The following is a 23253-nucleotide window of genomic DNA, read 5'->3' as shown; positions in this document are numbered from 1 at the left end:
GGAAACAGTATTCCTTGAACATCATTGTCAGTGTCTTTGCCATCATTCTTGGTGCTTTCGTAGCAGCTGGGTAAGACTTTGGACTCTTTCTGCTCAATAACTCCTTTGTGTCTTTGACAATAGGCCTGGCCCCCTCCTCATTTTTCATTTTCCGTCTGGCTGCAGTTGAATTGAGCAGCCAAGAGACAAATCTGTTGATGTTAGTGGAATCCCCATGTGTTCCTGTGAAAGTCAAACTGGGTTCCAAGTTGGCCAGAACATTTCTGAGAAATATATAGAGTGAGCATTACAAGGTATTAATACAGCTTTTCTCCATAAAAGGAGTAAACTGTATACTTTTATTACTGAATGTTTGTCTTCAATATAAAAATTTTACAAAGAATTTTGAAAAGTTCTTAGGCATTTGACTAAGAAGAATAACAGATTTATAAAGCCCTTGTAAGCTGATTTGTTTTATCATCCTGTGATGCCTTATTGGTCAATATTTCCAAGGATGCAATACTCTCATTAAATGTTTGGGACATGAGCCAATACCAGTGCATGACTACTATCTTATTCACTAATATACCTGACCAGGAATAGGACTCCAAGTTTGCATTTGAAAGCAGGCGCTCGGACTCCTTTTATAGCATAGTGGTTAAAGCATGTGTGCAGTTACCTTCCTTGGTTTGAAACTTAACTTCTGTCAGCTATTTCTTAGCCTCTCTGTGCCTCAGTTTCCTCATTTATAAGGTATAAATGATACAGTTGGCCCTGTGTGTCCAAGCCTTCTGCATCTGTGGATTCAACCAACTATGGATCGAAAATATATATTTTTTAAATACCAGAAGATTCCCCAAAGCAAAACTTGGATTTGCTGTGCACTGGCAACTATTTACATTGTATTAGGTGTTATAAGTAATCTAGAGATGATTTAAAGTATATGGGAGGATGTATGTAGGTTATATGCAGACGCTGCACACCATTTTATATAAGGGACTTGAGCATCCGTAGATTTGGGTACCTGCATGTAGAGGGCGTGGGGGTGTGGGGTACTGGAACTAGTCCCCCGTGGATATGGAGGGACGACTGTAATAGAAAAGAAAAACCTATGTGAATGAAAGGAAGAAAGAAAAAGTTGGAGGAATTTCAGTTAAACTAGTTTCATTAACTCATTTAGAAACAAGAGTTCTGGATCATTAATTGCAAATTAAATAAGGTGTGTGCTACAGAGCCAGGATGTCTGGAACCCTATTCTAGTCTCCTCACTTACTGGCTCTATAACCAAGGACAAGCTATTTAACCTCTCTGTGCCCCAGTTATTTTGACCGTGAAGTGCAGATTAGAATATCATCCACTTAATAGCATCGCTATGAGAATTAAATGAGATAATAGTAAACCAGGATTTACACTAGTTCGTGGTCAAGTTCAACAAAAGCATGCTGAAGCATTTACTGTATGCCAGGCATCATTCTATGTGCTGAGGAGTCCAGCAGTTAACAAGACCGAGAACAATCCTTGCCTTCATGGAGCTTTCATTCAGGTTGGTGGAAACAGATAAGAAGCAAAAGAAATTGATTAAAGATATAGCATGCCAGCTGGTGACAGATATTAGCAATAATAATGGTGTTTATTATTGTTATAAATGTGTTTAGTCCCTCGCCTAGACCAGGGTTTATTATTTGCCTTTTTTATCTGTAACTTCCTCTTCTCCAATTCTAGCTGTGGCTGAGCTCATCCCCCTTAAAGCTGACCTGTTTGGTTTCAGTGCTGTGTTTCATGCCTGATATGGTGCTGGTACAGACATTAAGCAGCTACACTTAGAGCCTGTTTTGATCATGAAGACTTTTGTTCAAACAAAACATATGCGTGAAGTAGCTAAAAAAGGGAGGTGCTCTGTTAAAAGTGCCTTCCTCCCACAGGGCTGAGGTCTCCCCAGGGACGCCTCTCTCTTCTAGGTTTCTTGGAGCTCAGTTTGAAAACCACTAACTTAGAGCCAGTTGAAGACTTGTACAAAAATTGGTTTATAAAAATGTAAGTCTTTGATGAGGCATGGCACGTCAGACCCTGTGTGTATGAAAGCACATCTCCAGAAGCAGTCAGTAGGAATTCAGCTCATAGGTGATACTCTAGTGAGCTGAAAGGGTAAGTAGTGTTTCCCAAAACATCTAACTTTTACCCAAGAGCCAGCTTGGAATAGTAATTCTCGGCTTTCCCCTTCCTCAGCACCCACAGAATGGAAAATATCTCTGTGGGTAACAAGCACAGTTCTTAGCTGCAGCCCAGCTGTCACCGCACCCTTCTCTGCTCTCACTCAAATTAACTCATCAAATGCAGGTAACAGATGAGCCAGTTTAGGCAGCTGTAACAAATAGCCCCTACATCGTGGTTGTTTAACATACCAGGTATATTCTGCTCACACTCCAGATGCATACTAACATCAGTGAATGCTGTGGGAGTGCTCTGCCCATTGTAGCTACTTAGGGACCCAGGGGATGGAACCTCTGCCTTAAAGGGGGTTTCCTTGCTCATCCAGAAGGGAAGAAGGCATGTGGGGAACTGTCTGCTGGCTCTCCAAGCTTTTCCCCCGGAAGTGACGTGTTACTTCTTCTTACATTGTATTTGCCAAAGCAAGTCACATGGCCAGCAAAAGTTGAAATATAATGTCTGTGAACAGCCCTAAATGACAATCGCACGGGTTGACCATGAATCTGCTCCCATTTATAACACAAGTAAATTCTTATCAAACGTCTGTGCTTTCACTACTGGCCTAAACAAATGATGTTGGGAATTCCTGGCCCCCTCAAGTAGGAGACCTGAAAACTCCAAGAATTCCCCTTAGGCTCCCTGAGGAAGTGAGTAACACTTCCTTTCCATGCCTCTGGATGGAAAGGTACCTCACTTTTTTGCTCATTCATCTCTTTGCCATCTTAGGGAATGGCAGACACTTCTTAACACTGAGCTGAATGTGGGTAGGAAAGATCTGGAAAACCCTTATTTTCAGAGATTCTATTGTGATTGAGCCAGAGAATTATGATTTATGATGATCTAAAATTAATTTATATTCTCACAAATATATTTGTAGGTAAATAATGCCAGTGGAAGCCTCAAGCAAAATCTGGTTTAATTTGCATTCAGATTTTGATGCAATTTTTACCTATTTCCTTCTCTTTGGTTAGAAATAATCTTATTTTGATACTGAAGGGGATAAGGATATGCCACTCCAATATATGCCACTTTGGCATAAACATTATTTTGAGTTGAAGGCAATTGAGAATCAATAGATGTGGGAAGAGTTCTCTGCCCTCCCTTTTCTGCCTAAAAGTAGACCATAAATTTGCCTTTGTGAAGGTGTCCCTTGGTCCTGTACTTGAAATAGGAAAGCAATTCTTATCACCAGAGACAGAGAGTAAGCATCTAGATGAATCTGCATAAACAAACCTTATTAAAATAACCCTTATCTTCCATTAGTTTCCCCTATGTATTTCCTAGTCCCTTTCCCACAATTCATTTGTTCCTTAACACCCAAACCCTCTTTTTTGTTAAAATGGTATCTAAGCCCCAGAGTCTGACCACTTCTTTGAGTTTCATTTCTTTTCTGTGAACTCCTGTGCATGTAAAATATTTAAAACAATTTGTATTTTTTCCCCCGTTATTCTGTCTGTTGTCAGTTAAATTCACAGGCCCCCAGACACTGACCCAAAGAGGGTAAAGGAAACCTTCTTGACAATATATACTTATGAATTTGGACATGGGTGTGGTACTGTTTGCAAGGTCAAGTGCAGGTGAATGCATCACATCTGGGCTTAGCTGTTGTTCACTCTCTCCTCCCTTTGCCATATTCCCCCCAAACATTTTTACACTAGTGTTATTTATTTAAAATGGAAATTGAAGAGAAGATGCTTCAAAGAATGGGAAGAAAGGGGCCTTAGAGGAGTTGCAGAGAAGGAATGGATCCCTGCCTTGCCTTTTTGATGGACAGGCTAGTGGGGGTGCTAGCGGATGACGTGAGTGGGGACCAGATGGAGGTGTCAGTTCCTCATTTGACCCCTTTACCATGTCACTGCTCAGCTGTCCCCAGAGGGCTGTACTCTGGGGAAGGCCCTATTTACTACAATAAGCCACAGGTGGGTTGAACAAATCATTCCTCTTTACCAGTTAGCAAAAGAATGGCTTTGCAGTCAAAGGAAGATGGTTAATGTCCCTCTGGTTTTAAGCTGTTGTGATTAAGTTTAAGCCTCCTGAAGGCCTGGTTTTGTTTTTGTCTGGGGACAGGGCAGAAGAATTAACCATTCATCACCATACAGGGGGAAAATATGCCAGAGAAAAGGTAGTTACTAGCATCACAAATGGATTTGATTAGGAAAGATGAAACAGAGAGTGTCTGAGGCCAAGTTGTGAGTTTCTGAATAATCATACTCTTCTGTGTTCTCCCTCCCAGTTCTGACCTTGCTTTTAACTTGGAAGGCTATATTTTTGTATTCCTGAATGATATCTTCACAGCAGCGAATGGTGTTTATACCAAACAGAAAATGGACCCAAAGGTACCAGATCTTCACTCCTTTAGCTTTTAGGCTTTGTCATCTGGCCACTGAAATTACATGAAAAAATGAACTTGTAAAGATGACATGTAATTTAATTTACATGTTATGATCTACAGATTACTAATTTCTTTTTAATTATCTTGTCTGCATAGGTTCTTGTTACTCCTTGTCTTGCAAAGTTTGGGTGAAAATTAGGTAGGAAGGGAAAAATGGGCACTATTTTAGATGCAAAGTCAGAATACTATATAGAAAGGGGATTATTTTGAAAGGCAAATTAAAATTAGAAGAAGTTTTTTTACCATCATCATCAGTGACCAATGTGAAGTCAGGAGTATTCTGAAAGCAGCTGTAGTTTGAGAGTCTGGAGATGTGGGTTACAGATTCAAGTTTTGCTGCTGACTGGTTATTGTGACCTGGAACCTTCACTTCTCCAGACCTCAGTTTCCTCATCTGTGGAATGAGGTGATTGGAATGGATAATTTATAAGGTCCTGTCACGAGGGGCGGGTGGGCGTATGAGCTTCCTTTCCTTGTGGCTGCCCTCAGGTCAGAGCTCCCAGCCCTCACCATGCCCGCCCCCCTCCCCAGGCTGTGCAGGAAGCTCTGGAGGATGGGCCAGGCACATGTTTCTTTGTTCCAAGTTCTTTGTGTTGAGTGAGGGTGTTCTCTCTGATGGACAGGCTTATTCCTATGAGCTGTTTTTTATCTGCACTGTATTTTTCTGCACTACCATTTGGTTTTTAATGGTGGCAGTTTTACAAAACTGGTTTTGCTGTCTTTTGAGAATCACAGTGTGTCACCCTGTATGGAAAGTGGCGGATGTAGCCTCTAACGAAAATTAAATTTATGCAAGCTTGGAAAACAAGATACCTGGTGTCTTAACCCTGCTGTTCCTTAATAGAAAGAGCAGATGTTTTGAAGGAGTTCTGTTTATATTAATATTGTTAATGCTGTTTACTTTGTTCCACATTTCCCATTTTGAATAGCACGCTTTTAAAAAAAGAACAATTAGAATGTCAGAGATGGATGGAACCTCGGAGTCCATTCATCTCCATCCACTTTATCTGTCATTTTTTGGATAAAGCAAATTTTTTTTTGGAAATCACGGTACACTTGAAATGAAGCATTTTACATCAGAAATTTGCTGAAAATATTCCAATACAGAGCTGGTCAGAATGCATGTTCTAACTCTGCATAAGTACATGGTTGTATAATTAGCTTCAGGGGAAAATAAAATAAAATAAATGGCTCCAGGAAGTCTGATGCTTCATATTTCTAAAATTGAGTGGAGTTTTCTTGGTTTTTGCAGGAGTTAGGGAAATATGGAGTGCTTTTCTACAATGCCTGCTTCATGATTATCCCAACTCTTATCATTAGTGTCTCTACCGGAGACCTTCGACAGGTGAGCTGATGACAGTCATTCATTCTTACTTAGCAGTGTTTAAAATTTTAATATTTAACCTGTGGTACTTACTGAAATAAAAAGTGTATAAAGGTAACTAGGATTTCCGAAAGCAAGATGTTTGGTACGCCCAGTAATACCTTTGACACTTTCCTTTTCTCGGCATTTATCTTTAGAACTGTGGGGAGTAGCAGGAAGTAGTCAAAAAACCTCTGGTCTTGAAGCTTTTTGCAAAACAACAACAAAAATCTGAGTTTGAGTCTCCCTTTCCCCTTTGTTGGCATTGGGATCCTGAGAAAGCTAGTTAACTTTGAAGGGGATTTTGATAGTTTTAAAAAATGGATTTACTTATTTATTACCCTTGTTATGGACATTTGGAAAAATACACACAAAATAGAATAATTTAATGAACTCTCATGTACCTATCACACAACTTCAATACTTTTTGGCATTTCACCCTTCTTATTTCATCTATCCTCATCTGCTCTCACTTCCCCCCCCACCCCCGGAATATTTTAAAGTAAATCCCAGACATCATGGCATTTGCCTCTAAATATTCCAGGATCTACATTTGAATTTTGAGAAGGTTTTGTTCTTTTGGTATTTGCCCTGTTCACCTTATCTGCTGTACACCTGTCAGAGACAAATAAAATGAGAAGTTAGTAGAAGGATGGGAGGCCCAGTTGGGGGGTGGGTATCTCTTAGGAAGAGTGAATGTTCACCCCATAACATCCGCATGGCTACCTTGAAATGTGCGGGCTCAGAAAGTTACCAGACAAACCACTGTAAGTTCATGTGAGGAACAAGGTGCGCTGGGCAAAATCCTGGTCTAGTGTGGCCTCTGGCCTCTCCCACAGACCTCCCCCTCCACACCATGGGCTGGGCATTAACCTTCATTAACCCTGTTGTTGTTGCTGGGCCGGGGGTGGGGTTCACAGTCACCCACCTTTGCCCCCACCCCAGCGTCAGACGTTGACAGCATTTCTGTATTTAACAGTCAGCATGGTTGTGTGGTGCACACGGGTTGAGCGTCAGTCCCATTTGTCACCTTTTAGGGGTTTGAATGACTTTAGAAGCTTTCAGATTCCGGGGACTCCTAGGGTGAATGTCAGGGCTCGTTGTTCTTTCTCAGAACTATACTTTCTCCCTTGTACAGTTCCTTTCTCAGAACAAGAGAAAGGTTGACCGGCTTAGCAGCAATGTCCCCGGGGTAAACATCCATTTCCATATGTTTATACTGAAAACTACCAAGAAACCCCAGTTTTGATTAAAGGGGTCTCAGTGTGTGAACCTGGGCCTCACTGTTAGTTCAGAATATTGGAAGTTAAAGCAAGCACCCCGTATACCTCTAGCAATGATGAACAGGGCAGAATATCTAAAAGCACATTATTTATTTTTCAGCTACCATCAATTAAACCAATTTAGTGTCAGCAGCATTACATAAACAAGGTGAAATTATGAGCCCTCAACGTCCTACCGGCTTGTCTCTTTTCATTATTATAAAAATGAGTTTTTCTTTTGAGTCTCTGGAGTTTATCTGTTCTGAGATTCTGGTACTTTATAGCCTTTCAGATATATATTTATTTCTAGAAATAGAAATCTAGAAACTTCTAGGAACTCTTAGAACACCTGATTGAAACTAAAAGCACATTTCCCTATGGGAACAATGTTATAAATGGCGTAGTGACCAGAAACTGAATTTTAGGTACCTTTTGAAAATAGACTACATGTATTATGTTAATAATTTATAACAGCATTTCAATAGGAATATGTATTTCCACATTTAAATCGTTGACTTACAAACTTATAGCATGGTGCTTTCAGAAGTTACCACCTGCTTGTAATGATTACCATGCAGAATTATTATACTTTCTCAAGTAATAGTAAAAATAGCTAATAATTATTGAGGAATTATTCTATCAGACATTGTTTGAAGTATTCTACATGAACTGTCTCGTTGCATTCCCACAGTAGCTTGAGGAGAAGGTACTATTATTATCCCCATTCTATAGACAAGGAATCTAGGGCACAGTGTTTAAAAAACTTTCCAAAGACAGTAAGTGATAGATCCAGGAGGCTGTCTGGCTCTAGAAACACATCATCTGCTGTAATCTCAATTTAAAAAAAAATTTTTATTTATTTATTTTTGGCTGCGTTGGGTCTTTGTTGCTGCACACAGGCTTTCTCTAGTTGCGGCGAGCGGGGGCTATTCTTCCTTGCAGTGTGCAGGCTTCTCATTGTGGTGGCTTCTCTTGTTGCGGAGCACTGGCTCTTGGCTCATGGGCTTCAGTAGCTGTGGCACACAGGCTTCAGTAGTTGTGGCTCACAGGCTCCAGAGCACAGGCTCAGTAGTTGTGGTGCACGGGCTTAGCTGCTCTGTGGCATGTGGGATCTTCCCGGACCAGGGCTCGAACCTGTGTCCCCTGCATTGTCAGGCAGATTCCCAACCACTGCACCACCAGGGAAGCCCCTCAATTTTTTAATTTGTATCAGTATATGAAAAGTGTTTGTTTCTTTCCTTCGCATATGATAAAAACTATAACCTATCACTTATAGCTTAGAAAGTATAAGAGGCCTAACATTTACCTTAATTTATTCAATCCTGGTGTTCTAGGAGAATATTATGCTCCTATTCTGGCTTTCGATGCTGGAATATCTCAGTCTTTACCCATGTAGCCTCTTCCATTTGATCAGTCTCTTAAGATTTCAAACAGAAGTTACTATAGTTACCTGAGAGCCCCAGCAATGATAACTATTCACTGAAATTCCAGATGGATCAGAGCTAAATATATGGATTTAATTTAAAAGTTTATAAGAAAAATTATAATCAGAAAAATATATTTATTTTCTGTAAGAGACTGTAAGAGAAGGCTTTCTATAAGATGACAAAGATACGAAAACCATAAAGTTAAAAATTTGGCTCTAATTTAAAATTATTATATGATAAGAGATGCCAAAAGAGATAACACTGTAATCAGTAATTTTTAAAACTGTAGGAAAAAATAGTAAGATTTTTCACTACTAATGTTGTTTTGCTCTGTGTTCATTGAATCACTATGAATTTCTTCCAGTTGGCCACTTTTAACCATGGCTGAATCCATTTTAGACTGTGAACCAAATACAAAAAAGTAGTGAACTTACATAATTAGGTGTGTTAGTCTGCAATATAAAATTGCATTTTATTTGCCAAGTTTGGTTTGATTGTATTGAAAGTTAATTGAGGAATTCGAGTGAAAGGTTAACTTCTCTTGTTAATGGAAGGAGTACTTTGATGAGTCATTATTCCCGGTTGACTGTAGGGGGTCAGAGATTGTGTTAAGACTCGTGTGTGTGACTCACTGTACTGGGGGTTCACTCTTGGACCTTGGACTTACACAGTCATCGACTTAACACAGTCAGCAGATCTGGTAATAGCACCTTGATTCTATCTGTGATTGACAAAGTCAGTAATGACAGCTCCTCTTGTTAACAAATTAGGCCCCTGGAAAATAGTGGGTGAACTTTCTTTAGTTATTTGAATCATTGCAATAAGTTCAAGGTACATTTAGTGTGTTGCAGTTGATGAATAGGGATAAATAATAGGACTTTTTTCTGATGAAAAAACACATTAATGAAAAATGAAAAAGATTCACACTCCAACATATTTTCATAGCAATAGTGAGTCTAAAGGAGGAAGTACTTAATATTGTTACTCATCTTTATTTTCTATGTTTTCAAATAAATGTCATGCCACATGACTTTTTAAAATGCCACCAGCAGAGCCTCATGATTATTAAAGAAACAAAATAAAACTAAAATCTATCAAAATTTAGGCTGGCAATGAATCCAAGTATTTTTATGAAAATTGCTACATAGCTCTCAATGGTTTATGTGGTATCAAGAATATATAGTTTTTGTATACTGTTTTCATAAATACTCCCAGTTCTTTGAGTAAATAAGTGTTTTCCTACCTTTGGTTTGAAGTTTGGGGCATATGCTTTTCTCTTATTCACAATCTTATTTAATTTTTCAGACACAGAATGTTTTCCATAAGTTTCTGTTTGGTTTTGATCTTTGACTGTCTTGGTATTAACTGTCCTGGATGTTTTATGACCCTTTGATCAGCTTGGGGCTTGCCAGTAAGACAGATTTATATTTATTATATTTTTTATTTCACAAGGAAGTGATAAAAAGAAAGTTTTATTATGAAAACTTTCAAACCTGTTCAGAAGGAAAGAGAATAGTATAACAAATCCCATGTACCTATCAACCATGTTTGGCAGTTATCAACATTTAATGTGTATTTTTTCATAAGAGGTGGTCAAAATGTTACTAATGAAACAGTGACAGTAAAGTGTAATCAGAGAAGAGAATTCCATTTTAATTGGTTTAAAAATTTGAACTATAAACTTAAGAAAGATTTAAATAGTTTTAAATCTACAAAGTTACTAAAACTTGACTAACAAAGTATTGCTTAATAGAAAGTGAATAGAATTTATATTTAATCATGTTATTCAGCATGTACTTATATATAGTCTTGAGTCACCGTAAAGTCATTTTTGGACGCAGGCAAGGGACAAATCATGAATAAAATACTCCTTTTTATTGTTACCTGAAAAGGGTTTTTATTTTCTCACCTAAGAGCAGAAGCTGTCTTAAACTTCTCTGTCTACCAGCTCCTCTACCCCAATTACTTGATTGCTTTGTAAATAGCACACAATAGTTTATTTGTTCATGATACTTCCTAAGCATTTGCAAATTCTTTTTTTTTTTTTTTTTTGGCTGCTCTTAGTTCCCCAACCAGGGATGGAACTGGGCCCTGGCAGTGAAAGCTCTGTGTCCTAACCACTGGACCGCCAGGGAATTCCCATTTTTTTTTCCTCTTGTGCAAATTCTTGAAAACAGTTTATGAACTTTAAGTTTTCTTAGTCTTGCCAGCATTATTAAATTTATAATAAGCTTTCTTTTAAGATTATTTATTAAAAACACAACGCTGATTTTATGACTACAAATTAGTAAAGATTTAATGATAGCCACAGCAATAATAGCTGTCATTTTGTTCTTGCCACCTGTAAGTTTCTAAACAATTTCATTAAATCCTCACACTGACCTTCTGAGGAAGTTTTTAAAAAAATAATCCCCGTTTGTAAAATGAGCCTGAGGTTCAGGGAGGAAAAATAATTAGCCCAATGTCACACAGCTAGTATTACCCAGGATTTTTGAAACTGTATTTTCTGTTCGGGAAACTGGAATTTGTACTAGAGTGTACACACTGGTAAAACCAGTATTATTAATCTAACCATTAGTTTTCTTTCTTTTTGATAATAGGCTACTGAATTCAACCAATGGAAGAATGTTCTATTTATCATACAGTTTCTTCTTTCCTGTTTTTTGGGGTAAGAAGCCATAGATAAGAAGGAGCTTTGGTCTATGGTATCTCTTAACAAGTCAGATCAAAATATACATTCCGTCTGTTCTGTCAAAATCCCTTTTTGCTTCTCCAACTTCTACTGAAAAGTAGCACTGCAGCAGAGGAGTGGATTGGGACCCATGCTAAATGTGACCTCCAAAATATGATGTTGCATATTGATTTCTGAAAGTTAGTTTGAAATGAAATCAGCAGCCCTATCAAATTCAAATGTGTTTTTTGTCTTTGTCACAATCTCCCAAGGTTCCCAAGGTTCTCACCTCACATAAATATTTGGAAATAACCATTTTCTGTAGTGTTGTACCTGTTATATTCAGGGTGTTTTCTGAGGAGAGATGCCCAGGCCATTATATTGCCCAATAATTTTAGGCTTTTGTTCTTAAATTTTTCCTTAGGTATAGCTTCCTGTTGAGTGGCCATGCAGTATGTCTTTTTATATGTTCCCCAAACTTGTAAAGTCCTTTTCATGAACAGATAATACATACAACTAGTAAATAATACAAAAGCTGCAAAAGGATGCATAGGGAACATAAGCCACCTTCCCTTCTTCCCTGCCTTGTGACACTGCAGTTTTCCTCTCCAGAAGCAACTGCTGTTTGGAGTATCCTTCCTGGACTGGGCTCCATGTATGCACAAGCACCTGTGTCTTATTCCATAAGAAAGGGTCTTTGAATGACTGTCTTGGAATTATTTGTCAAAAGATTTTTCCTGTGAAGAAAGATGAATTCCCCCTTATTTTTTTTACATTACTAGTACTGTAATTTTCATTGTGTGTAAGTGAACTAAGACAATTCATGAGTCTTTGATCAACACTCTTCAATTCTTAAACTTGATCTTAGTTGCAGTAACGTAATCACATCAGTAAAAATATTTATGTATATCCTCAAGTTCAGTAATTCTCTCTTTAGCTGTGTCTGATTTAATGTTTAACCTGTTTATTGGATGGTTTTTTTTAATTTATTTTTTATTGAGGTATAGCTGATGTACAGTATTATGTGTTTCAGGTGTACCACATAGTGATTCACAGTTTTTAAAGGTTATATTCCATTTAGAGTTATTATAAAATATTGGTTATATGCCCTGTGTTGTACTGTATATCCTTGTGCCTTTCTTATTTTATACATAGTGCTTTGTACCTCTTAATCCCCTACCCCTATCTTGCCCCTCCCTGCTGGAGTTTTTGATTTTAACAATTTTTACTTTATTTGTAAAAGTTCCACAGTTTGTTTTCAAACTTGTCTGTTCATTCTTTTTTTTTTTTTTAACATCTTTATTGAGGTATAATTGCTTTACAATGGTGTGTTAGTTTCTGCTTTATAACAAAGTGAATCAGTCATACATAAACATATGTTCCCATATGTCTTCCCTCTTGCGTCTCCCTCCCTCCCACCCTCCCTATCCCACCCCTCCAGGTGGTCACAAAGCACCGAGCTGATCTCCCTGTGCTATGCGGCTGCTTCCCACTAGCTATCTACCTTACTACATTTGTTAGTGTGTATATGTCCATGACTCTCTCTCGCCTGTCACAGCTCACCCTTCCCCCTCCCCATAACCTCAAGTCCATTCTCTAGGAGGTCTGCGTCTTTATTCCTGCCTTACCCCTAGGTTCTTCATGACACTTTTTTTTCTTAAATTCCATATATATGTGTTAGCATACGGTATTTGTCTTTTTCTTTCTGACTTACTTCACTCTGTATGACAGACTCTAGGTCTATCCACCTCATTACAAATAGCTCAATTTCGTTTCTTTTTATGGCTGAGTAATATTCCATTGTATATATGTGCCACATCTTCTTTATCCATTCATCCGATGATGGGCACTTAGGTTGTTTCCATCTCCGGGCTATTGTAAATAGAGCTGCAATGAACATTTTGGTACATGACTCTTTTTGAATTTTGGTTTTCTCAGGGTATATGCCCAGTAGTGGGATTGCTGGGTCATATGGTAGTTCTAGTTGTAGCTTTTTAAGGAACCTCCATACTGTTCTCCATAGTGGCTGAACCAATTCACATTCCCACCAGCAGTGCAAGAGTGTTCCCTTTTCTCCACACCCTCTCCAGCATTTATTGTTTCTAGATTTTTTGATGCTGGCCATTCTGACTGGTGTGAGATGATATCTCATTGTAGTTTTGATTTGCATTTCTCTAATGATTAATGATGTTGAGCATTCTTTCATGTGTTTGTTGGCAGTCTGTCTGTTCATTCTTAACATTCTTTTGTTGGTCATCTTTGAGACTGTACCTTTTATTTCTTTAGATATTACATACATAGCTATTCTGTATTCTGCATCTGATGATTCCAGTATCTGCAGTTCTTGAGAATCTGAATATGTCGTTGGTTGACTAAATATGTAGTTTGTGAGTATCATTATGGTTTGCTTTCTTGTGTATTTGGTGACCTGTGAGCATATTATTTAATCTTAATCAGTCCTGTGGACTGAAAATAGGAATTTGAGAAACTTTCCTGCAGGGACAAATTGTTTTTAGTCTAGTTGGTAGCCAGGTGTGCCCCTGACCTGGACCACTCTGGCCTTTTTGAGGGTCTGGCCTCAGTGGGCTAGTGTCCCTTCTCACTTGGGGTTTGGCCCAGGGCTCAGTTTACAGACAGTGCTGTTCTGCAGTGGCCTCTGCCCTGAAGCACCCTGATCCTGTACCTATTGTCTGCTGCTCTGATGCCTGCCTGGCTCAAATCCCCTTATCACTCTGTACCCAGTTTCTCCCTTTTCCAAAGGGGGGATATTAGGCAATCTCTTGTGCCTCTTTCAAAACCAATAGTCTCTCAAATAATGTGTTCTTTCAGGCATTGGTTGTTTGGCAGTGGGTGAGTACTAAGTGCTGTCAGTACTCAGGCAGCCATTGTTGGATGCCTAAGTGTAGTAAGATATTTGTAGTTTTCCCAGTTGTTGACTGAGAACATATAACTTTGAAAAAAATCTACTAAGCTGTGTTTGTGAGTTACCCTTTGTGAAATCATCCTTTTCCTCCCATTACAATTAAAAAAAAGTCAACCCATATCACACAATCTCAGACCAGCACATTTCCTTGCCTAAGCCCATGTTCACCTGTGAACAGCAGAGCCAAGTTTTAGTTTTATCTCATGTCATTATAAACTTGATAATATTTTTGTTTTGTTTTGTCTGTTTTTTTCACTTGCACTTTACTATTTAACCATTCCATGAAGGAAATCAAGATGTAAACCTTTTTTTTTATTATTATTTTTAAAAATTTTATTTTTGGCTGCGTTGGGTCTTCTTTGCTATGTGCGGGCTTTCTCTAGTTGTGGTGAGTGGGAGCTACCCTTCATTGTGATGCGTGGGCTTCTCATTGTGGTAGCTTCTCTTGTTGCAGAGCACGGGCTCTAGGCACGTGGGTTTCAGTAGTTGCAGCACGCGGGCCCTAGAGCACGCGGGCCTCAGTAGTTGTGGCACGCAGGCTCAGTAGTTGTGGCGCATGGGCTTAGTTGCTCCACGGCATGTGGGATCTTCCTGGACCAGGGCTCGAACCTGTGCCCCCTGTATTGGCAGGCGGATTCTTAACTACTGTGCCACCAGGGAAGTCCCAAGAAGTAAACCCTTTGACGTCAGCTGTCCGCAGTGAGTGGTGGGGTGGGCAGTGCCTGAGCTGGCACTTCTGGGGCTTCTTTGTCAGAATCTTGACCCTATTGATCTACAACTACATGCCTTTTTTACCAATTAATAATGTGCTTCCTAGAAAACAAATACTCTCTTGATAAAAGTTCTTAATCAGTATTTTATCAGTAGTCATTTTGCATGTAAAAATGTCATAAAGGCATAGTAATTAAAAATAAATCAGTAAATGATGAAAACATTAATATTTCAGATTCTACAACTTTAAGGGTAAAACCTAGGTAGGTCTCAGTTTTTTAAGTGGGTCTTTTGAGGACACTAAAATCATGGCATCATTCTAACAGGTGCCTGTACTCTGGAATCAGATGGCCTAGATTTGAATCCTGGCTTTGCCACTTTTTAGCTCTGGGTCCTTGGACAAGTTATTTACCCTCTCTGAGCCTCAATTTCCTTATCTTTAAAATGGGAACAATGATGTAATGTAGCTAATTTATAAGGTTATGTGGATTGAATGAGAAGAGCCCTTAGTGTAGACATATAGAAAATGTTCAGTAAGTGTTAACTATTGTTTTTGTTGTTAATATTTCTATTTCTGAGCCCAGCCTGTTCAGTTTGGCTGTCCTTTTTCACCCCAGACAGATTTGGTTCTGCCTATAGCCCATGACTTCAATAGTTTTTCTTCTGTTATGTCTGCTTCATCTTCAACCACCATGTTTTAATTCTGAAACTGCTCTAGAAGGAAACTTCCATTTTGGCATGGTGCATTTTTCAGAATCCTGCTTTCTTACAGTTTCTCACTCAGAGGACACGATGATTAGGTCACTTGCTTCTTTGCAGTAATAGAAACCATTGTAAGCTTCTGAGCATATCCTTGCTTTTCAGAACAACTGGAACTGGCTGTCCCTTCTCTTCGGTTCATGCTCAGGGAGCCTCAGGACTAACATGTGCGTGTTCCAACCCTTGACTCCAGAGAACTCTCTCTCAGCTTCTTTCTTATTTTCACTGCTTTCAAGTTTGCATTTCAAACTTGCTTTCTCTGACCACCAACCCTCTATCCGGAGTTGAAAATATAATTTAAAAATTATAACACTTTAGAACTGTATGTTAAGAAGCCAGTGGAATGGTGAAAAGAGCAGACTTTTCTTCTGAGTCATGGTGAATGATTCAGCTTTAAGAAATGCTATTTGTAATCAAGAGTTTGTAAATAAAGCATATGATGAAGTGAAATTGCATCAGGCAGGTAGACTGGATTGTGGGAGCCACGATAATTTAATGCAGGTAGAGGTAAAATAAGACTGAAATTTAAGTTGACAAACTAGATTTTAAAAAGCTAGCTCTGCTGTTCTTTTTAATCTTGCCGAGAAGTGACAGGTTCTGGTTCATTCACACCAGCATCTGGCACCAGCCCCTAAGCCCTGGAGGCAATTATCCTAATCTGTTTCTGCCCTAGTAGCAGCCTCTTTGATCTCACTGAAGCAGTAATATATTCCTTAATAGAAACACAAATGTATCAATTTTCCCTACTCACAGCATAAAAAAATGTTCTATTCTTTGAACCTTCACTGATCCTGCCAAGATGTAGGGTCCAAGACAAAATAGGATTCTGCTGATTGCTGGGACACAGGAGTGACAGAACCTTCAAAGAGTGTAGATATTTCCATCATTTCCCAACAAACCACATTGTAGCGTAAAATCGATGCTCCAGGAAAATAGATCATATTTATCCCATGACTTTGGCTTCCCTGGCACACCACTGAGGTCTGGGGTAGGAGAGAGTTCTTACCAGAGATGGGCAAGATGAGATTACTTGAAATTCTTTGAAATCTGAAATAAGAGAGTAATGTGCTTGGGTACAATTGTGGTTGGTGGAAGGGGTGTAAAAGCAGCATTTTACTATTTGAACATTTGTGTTGGACTTCTATGTATGCTTGTACATGGAATGGTAACCAGCAACAAGTTGTAAACAAGGCCATTTGAGTTCTGCCTGTGACTCCCACGAGTGTGCCGTCCAACTTTGGGTTAATCAGTTATTTTTTGTGTTATTTTTCAGAAACAGGAAGAAACCTTTGAGCTAAGGGTTCTGGTTCAGGGGTTTTCACATGGGTACCTCCATCCCTTGGGGCCCTATAAGCCAAAACACCAGCTGGTATCTGTTGTCTGAATAAATGTGTATCTTTTGTATGTGCCATTATTTTTCAAATGTACACAGATGATAAGTACGATTTTTTAAGTACCTAATGGCAGAAATGTACTGAGAATTCAGCAGTGCTTTTAAATATCTTTACATTTTATTAATTCACAGATGCTAAAATCAAAACTGTCATGTGGAGGTTGACATTTTTGGTGTTAAAAGCGGTTTCCTTTGCATTGAGTTAATGAAGGGTCTTTTAATTCAGAACCTTGGTCTTAGCCAAAGGACCGTGTAGGTGCATATTTGCATATAGAAATAAATCATGTTTCTTAGAAAAAGTTTTAATACACTCCTTTGATCCTTGTCATTTTATAGTTACCCTCTCTGGGGACACCCAGGTGGTATACTAAGAAGTGCAGCCTTTCTGTCTGCAGAAAGTGGCTGTTCCTGTGTCAGATGCCATCTGTCACTTAGGAGGACTGCCGCTAATTCAAACTCCCCCAGGAGGCTGGAGACAGGGACTCCTCCCCTCGCTCAGCCCAGCTGGTGGGTGAGTGTCCTAGTGGCCCACACTCATGCTAGATGGATATTGGCCAAGGTGGTTTCGCTAAAATGTGGAATGAAGAAAACCTTGCGTGATTGGAAACCCTGGAGTAGGAAATTTTAAGCAAAAATAGGACATAAAGGATATTCATGACTGTCTAAGTTTAAGGCTGCGCTCCAGTTTAGGAAGCCTGCAGGAAGCTTTTCTGTGTCCTGGAAATTGGGTTGGGCCCCTCCTGGGAGTTGTGATCTCTGTTATTTTATTAGACTCTTAGCTCCTTCAGGGCAGATGCTGTGGGTTTATATACTCTTACTACCCAGGCCCAGCAGAGCAGGCACCAAGTAACACCAGGTTGAGTTTTTTAATCTTCATTTTATGCATAAATTGGATTATTTATAGTTCCCTGGGACTCTGAATTAATGTTGAATTTATTAAAATTGTAAAAATTAAAAAAAACCTTAGATTTTCTTAAGCCAATTTATAAATATTCTTACTCTATTTATAAAGCTAGTAATTTTTATACTAACATAAGAATATTTACTTTCATTATTTGATTAATGGTTTGTTAACCCAAGTTTAACTGATTGAAATCTCCTAAATAATTTACTGTAAATCAGTCTTGTTTACAACTTAGTGTATTAAAAAAAATTAAACATTTAAAATGTGATTTACAAATGTAATTTACCTGATTTTTCCAGCAATTCCAAGCCTTAATAAGGCCCTAGAGAAGCTGATGGGCCAGGTTGCTTTACAAGCCTAGCAACTCTTTGAAATCTAATAAACCAAACTTGGCAATGTGGTAAATCAGCTTCTTTTAAACATTTGAATACTGTGTACAGACTTAGATTTTCTTATCCCATTCAAGTGAAAATTGCAAATTTAATATCAATTGCACATTTTAAATACAAGCCACAAAGACCAAGATGTTGGATTCTCTAACTTGCCAATTATTGTAATTACCTTAATAACAAAGACAGACATTATTTTGAAGATTACAGAATTTGTTTGTAATTGAGTTTATTCCTCAGCTTGATGTATGTTATCGCTAATATTTTTTCTCTATCATCCCGGGTGGTGAACATACTCAGGACAAAAACGGTTACTGTTTGTGATCTAGATTCTGTTATTAACAATCAGAAGTTTGGTCCTGGACCTGCGACTGGGTGCTAAATTGCCCCAGGGGGAGTCTCCCTAATGCTTAGGGGCTGAGCCCTTTCTTAGAGTACAATTCCCAAGCTCATGCCTTCTAACTGGTGTTTAGCTTTAAAATCCAATACATCTTACGCTCTCTCAGTATCTTTCCAGTCTCATTCTCAACCAGTTTTTACTGTAACCTCTTTCAACATTTAATCACCTGATTCCAGTGGATGAAATTTTGCACCCCACCTAGGTTACAGCTAATTTTCATTACTACTTGAGTGAAATGAATATATTTCTTTATCTCTGATTGAATTCTACATTCCTGTGTATATGTATATTTTCTTATCGGGTGTTTGGTCATGATTCTGTAGTCATTTTGTTGACAAGTGCCAATATACTGGTCAGTGTTGAATGCCTGTCAGATTAACTTTAGTAATAAGGTACAGGAGTACCACTGGCATGTGGAATCCATTATTTAAATCTTCTTTGTCCAAAGCTAGCAATCATTCAGCTGGTTTTCCCTGCTAACACCAGTGGTTCTCAGAACTGGCTGCACATTAGAATCATCTATAGAGCTTTGATACGGCATATGGCTGGGTCCCCACCTCAAACCAGTTGGAGACCCTCTGCCGGGCATCATGGTGTTAAAAGTGCACCAGGTGATTCTGATGCACAGAGAGGACTGAAACCCACTGTTGTAACATCTGTTAAACGAAAGATTTCAGATCATTTAAAACATCTCATTGTCCTTATCCCCTTTTTGTGGAAACACTGATGGAAAATGCACAGACAAAATGAAAAGGACACCTAAGGTAGAAAGTTTGGCTAATGCACGACTGGACCATTTTGCTGAAAATATCGAATTATTGAGATGTTTTAAGATGTAGGTAATTTTAAATCTTTATGGTATGTTTTTCTTTTTTATTTGTTTAAAATGCCTGTGTGGGTCACTTACTGGCTCTTCTCAATCTGTTTATTACCCAGACCAGTAAGGCACACTCAAGTGTTTTCTTCCTTGCCCCAGGTTTCTGTTGATGTACTCCACACTTTTGTGCAGCTATTACAATTCGGCCCTGACGACGGCGGTGGTTGGAGCCATCAAGGTAAGTGGTTGAAGCCTTGAAATGCACAACCAAATTGGGGAATTGACTGTTTGATTTTATTGTTGTTATTATCCGTGCTGTAGTAAGAATGGAGGCTTGTGAAATTTTCAGCTGTGCCTGGGTAATCCCTCTTTACGTCTTCTAATCTCCTAATCCACAAAAAGAGGGAAGACTTGCTCATTTAAAAGGAAGAGACACATTATGACTTAAATTGGGAATGGTGGGAAGGGATGGTCTGGGAAAACCAAGTGAAATAGCTGAAAAAAAATACCAAATTTCTGTGCTAAGATACCTTGTGATCTACAGTTTGGTTTTCTGGGAGAACCTTGCTGACTAAGAAAGGGAATTCTTGTGAAGAACTGTTTTCAGGCTAGATCTATCCTCAATTATAAGGTGATTAACTCTGGGACTGGTGTGCATGCTGCGTGTGTGTACATGCATTTGAACACACACTAATGAATAGGAGGGTGGAGGTGTTCTAAATTCTGTTCTGCAGTTGCTTTGTGTTTCTGTTCACGTGAACTCCTACCGTGAGTGAGTGCTTCAACAGGTGACTTCTCTGTTGGCTGCCCAAGGGCCTCTGAGAATACACTGGACAGAGTACTGCTTGTAATTTATCAGATGTCTTAGTTTGTTCAAGTTTAGGACTAATATGATTAAAATTCACTACCCAATGATGGTAAAGAGATGAAATCTGGAAAGCTGATTACAACCCAACTCTTACATCTTCTTCCTATGTATTAACTGGAAGAGGGTATGGATAATGCAGTTTCTGTGATTATGGTGCTGTAGTTTATTTCATTTTCTTTATAAAGCCTATGTAATGGTTTTTATCCACTTATTCAATATTCCATGAACCCCTGCTATATGCGAGTCTCTCTGAAAAGTAACTAAAATATTTAGTTTCAGGTTTCACTATATATATGAGTTTTCCCCCTAAAGCCTTTACTTTTAAAATCATTAATCCTCTCTTCTTCTGCAGAACGTATCCGTTGCCTACATTGGAATGTTAGTAGGTGGAGACTACATTTTCTCTGTATTAAACTTTGTAGGGTTAAATATTTGGTAAGTGGGATTTTTAAATGAACTCATTTTAGTAAAATATGAATTTTTAAAAGCCTGATTAATATGTTATAAGTGAAAGAGCAGGAGGTGTTTTGACTTTACAATTTCTAGGATAAAATTTACTTAAATCATTCAGTTCATCTCTTTTTATGACATACTCTTTCATGTGGACCATGGGGCCATGTAATGAAAATTCAAAGGGTTGAGATCTAATTTTCTGTTTCCCCCTCTCAGAAAAGCCCTTAAGTTGTGTGTCTTCCTTTTGTGAATGGGCCTCACTAAATCTGTGCTCCATTGAAGCACCATGTGCTAAGGATGTTGGGAGGAGTGACTAAGATACTTTTGAAAGGCATTTCGGGGTCTCAGAGGTGGGACACTATTTTAGGATAATACTGTATAGTTTATTCAAGTAATAACCAAGGGCTTATTTTTTCTCCAAGTTTCTCTATTAGACTTGATCTGCTCTTTTTCTGCCCCCACAGATTTGTAAATAAGAGGGTTAATTCTCATCGATTAGTACACAAATTTGAGGAAGTAAAACAGGGGGCTCAATAATTCCCTTCCAATTAAGCTGACTGCATTGTAAATCACCTATACTTCAATAAAATAAAGAAAAAGAAACAAACAGCCAAGTTATCAAAAAAAATTAAGTTGACTGTATTTGTAAAGATGTCAGTAACTGTTGGTTGTACCATCTATGGAATTTATTTTCACTCTTTTTTATTCTCCTTTCAGCATGGCAGGGGGCTTGAGATATTCCTTTTTAACTTTAAACAGCCAGTTAAAACCTAAGCAACCTGTGGACGAAGAAAACATCCCGCAGGATTTGAAGGGCTAGAACCTGGGGCAGAATTGCAGACTGGCTTGCAGACTGGGGGGAATGAGGGAATATTCCCAGCTGTTTTGGTTGTGGCGCTCACCCCTGGTTAAGGCACAACAGAAATGTCTGCAAAATGCAAAGAGAATCTACATCATGTGCTGCACGAGGAGCCATCATCAGCCCTGAGAAATGTATCCGGGCAAAGCCTTACCAGCTGAAAGTGAATCTTCTCAAAATAAACCACTGGTGAAAGGGATTGTTTCCAAGGTACTTGCGTGGACCGCACATCTGTGTGCTGTTCCAGGTACTGCGAGTGCTTCAAAGGAGGCCGATGCTGTGAGGGTGCTTATCAGCACCTTGGCCTTAATTTCAAAGGTCCCAGCCAAAGCAGAGTGCCAGCGGCAACATTTTTTTGGTTTAAACAGACATGTCTTTATTTTAATAAAATCAGCCACTTAACTGCCAGTAGAGTTATTTGCTAGCTTTGATTTGATCTTATATGTTGGTATCTTTTCCCAATCATCAAAGTAAAATAAAAAATAATTTATATGCATACCTCATACTGTGATATTATGGCAGACAGGCAGAAAAACAGTAGGTCATTTATTCAGTCTGCCTTGAAGGGTAATATTCCTTTCAAGGCTCATGTTGGGAAAAATTACAAAATAACTCAATGGAAAAAACAATACTCAGTGTGCCCTGTCAGCATTTAAGTTGGTCGTATTTCTCTCCTCTCCTCCTTCCAGGTTTGTTCAGGGGCTTTGAAATTCAGATCATATGGACTTTAACCAAGGTACATTTTTTTCCTGGGCTTGCCTGACCCCCCAGCCCAGTGGTGTGTGGGAAGGAACCCCGGTTTGGATGAGAGTTATTATCATCTCCATCAAGAAACGGACTGTCCCCGTCGGGGTCGTGGTGCAGGGTAGGGCCCCAGTCTGGAGGGGGCCAGTCAGGAGCTCTTCTTTCTAGTCTTGTCTTCACTGCTAACATACCAAGACCTTCACAGGTCACCTTGCCACTGTCGCCTCCATTTTTTAATCTTTAAAATGGAACTATGTCTCCAAATCCCTGCCAGCTCTGACGTTCTAAGTTTATAGAAGCTGAGCCAGATGGACAGGGCAGCAAATGAAGGAATGATTCTGTTGACATGTTTCAGTTTACTTTAAAATTAAAAAAATTTTAATTGTAAATACACATAACATAAAATTTACCACCTTAACCGTTTCTAAGTGTACACTTCAGTAGTGTTAAGTATATGCACACTGTTGTGTAGCCAATCTCCAGAACTTTCTCATGTTGCAAAACTGAAACTCTATACCCATTAAACAATAATTCCCCATTCCTCCCTTTCCCCAGCTCCTGGCAACCACCATTCTACTTTCTTTCTCTATGAATGTGACTACTGTAGGTACCTCATAAAAGTAGAATCCCACAATATTTGTCTTTCAGTAGCTGGCTTATTTCGCTTAGGATAATATCATCAAGTTTCATCCATGTTGCAGCATGTGTCCAAATTTCTTTCCTTTTTAAGA

At 38.8% G+C, this 23253-nt stretch overlaps 1 protein-coding gene across 2 annotated transcripts in view; it reads left to right on the top strand.

The window, feature by feature from the left end:
• The window catches only part of SLC35D2 (solute carrier family 35 member D2), a gene marked incomplete at its 5' end in the record, with an annotated part of 54134 nt that extends 32260 nt beyond the window's left edge, over positions 1-21874 (top strand). Inside the window, 7 exons of one of the 2 annotated variants that reach the window (XM_082842461.1) lie at positions 2-70; positions 4421-4523; positions 5832-5924; positions 11232-11299; positions 19758-19836; positions 20819-20901; positions 21637-21874. In XM_082842461.1, coding sequence (XP_082698587.1) covers positions 2-70; positions 4421-4523; positions 5832-5924; positions 11232-11299; positions 19758-19836; positions 20819-20901; positions 21637-21739 — 598 coding nt within the window. In that variant the 3' untranslated portion in view covers positions 21740-21874. The remainder of the gene's footprint in view (position 1; positions 71-4420; positions 4524-5831; positions 5925-11231; positions 11300-19757; positions 19837-20818; positions 20902-21636) is intronic. The other variant, XM_082842462.1, reaches the window with a different exon arrangement.
• Positions 21875-23253: the final 1379 nt, after the last annotated feature.

Source organism: Leucopleurus acutus (assembly GCF_964270905.1).
Source record: "Leucopleurus acutus genome assembly, chromosome: 7".
In the NCBI taxonomy this organism is placed as follows: Eukaryota; Metazoa; Chordata; class Mammalia; order Artiodactyla; family Delphinidae; genus Leucopleurus; species Leucopleurus acutus.
This window is presented reverse-complemented; position numbering and strand designations above follow the sequence as displayed.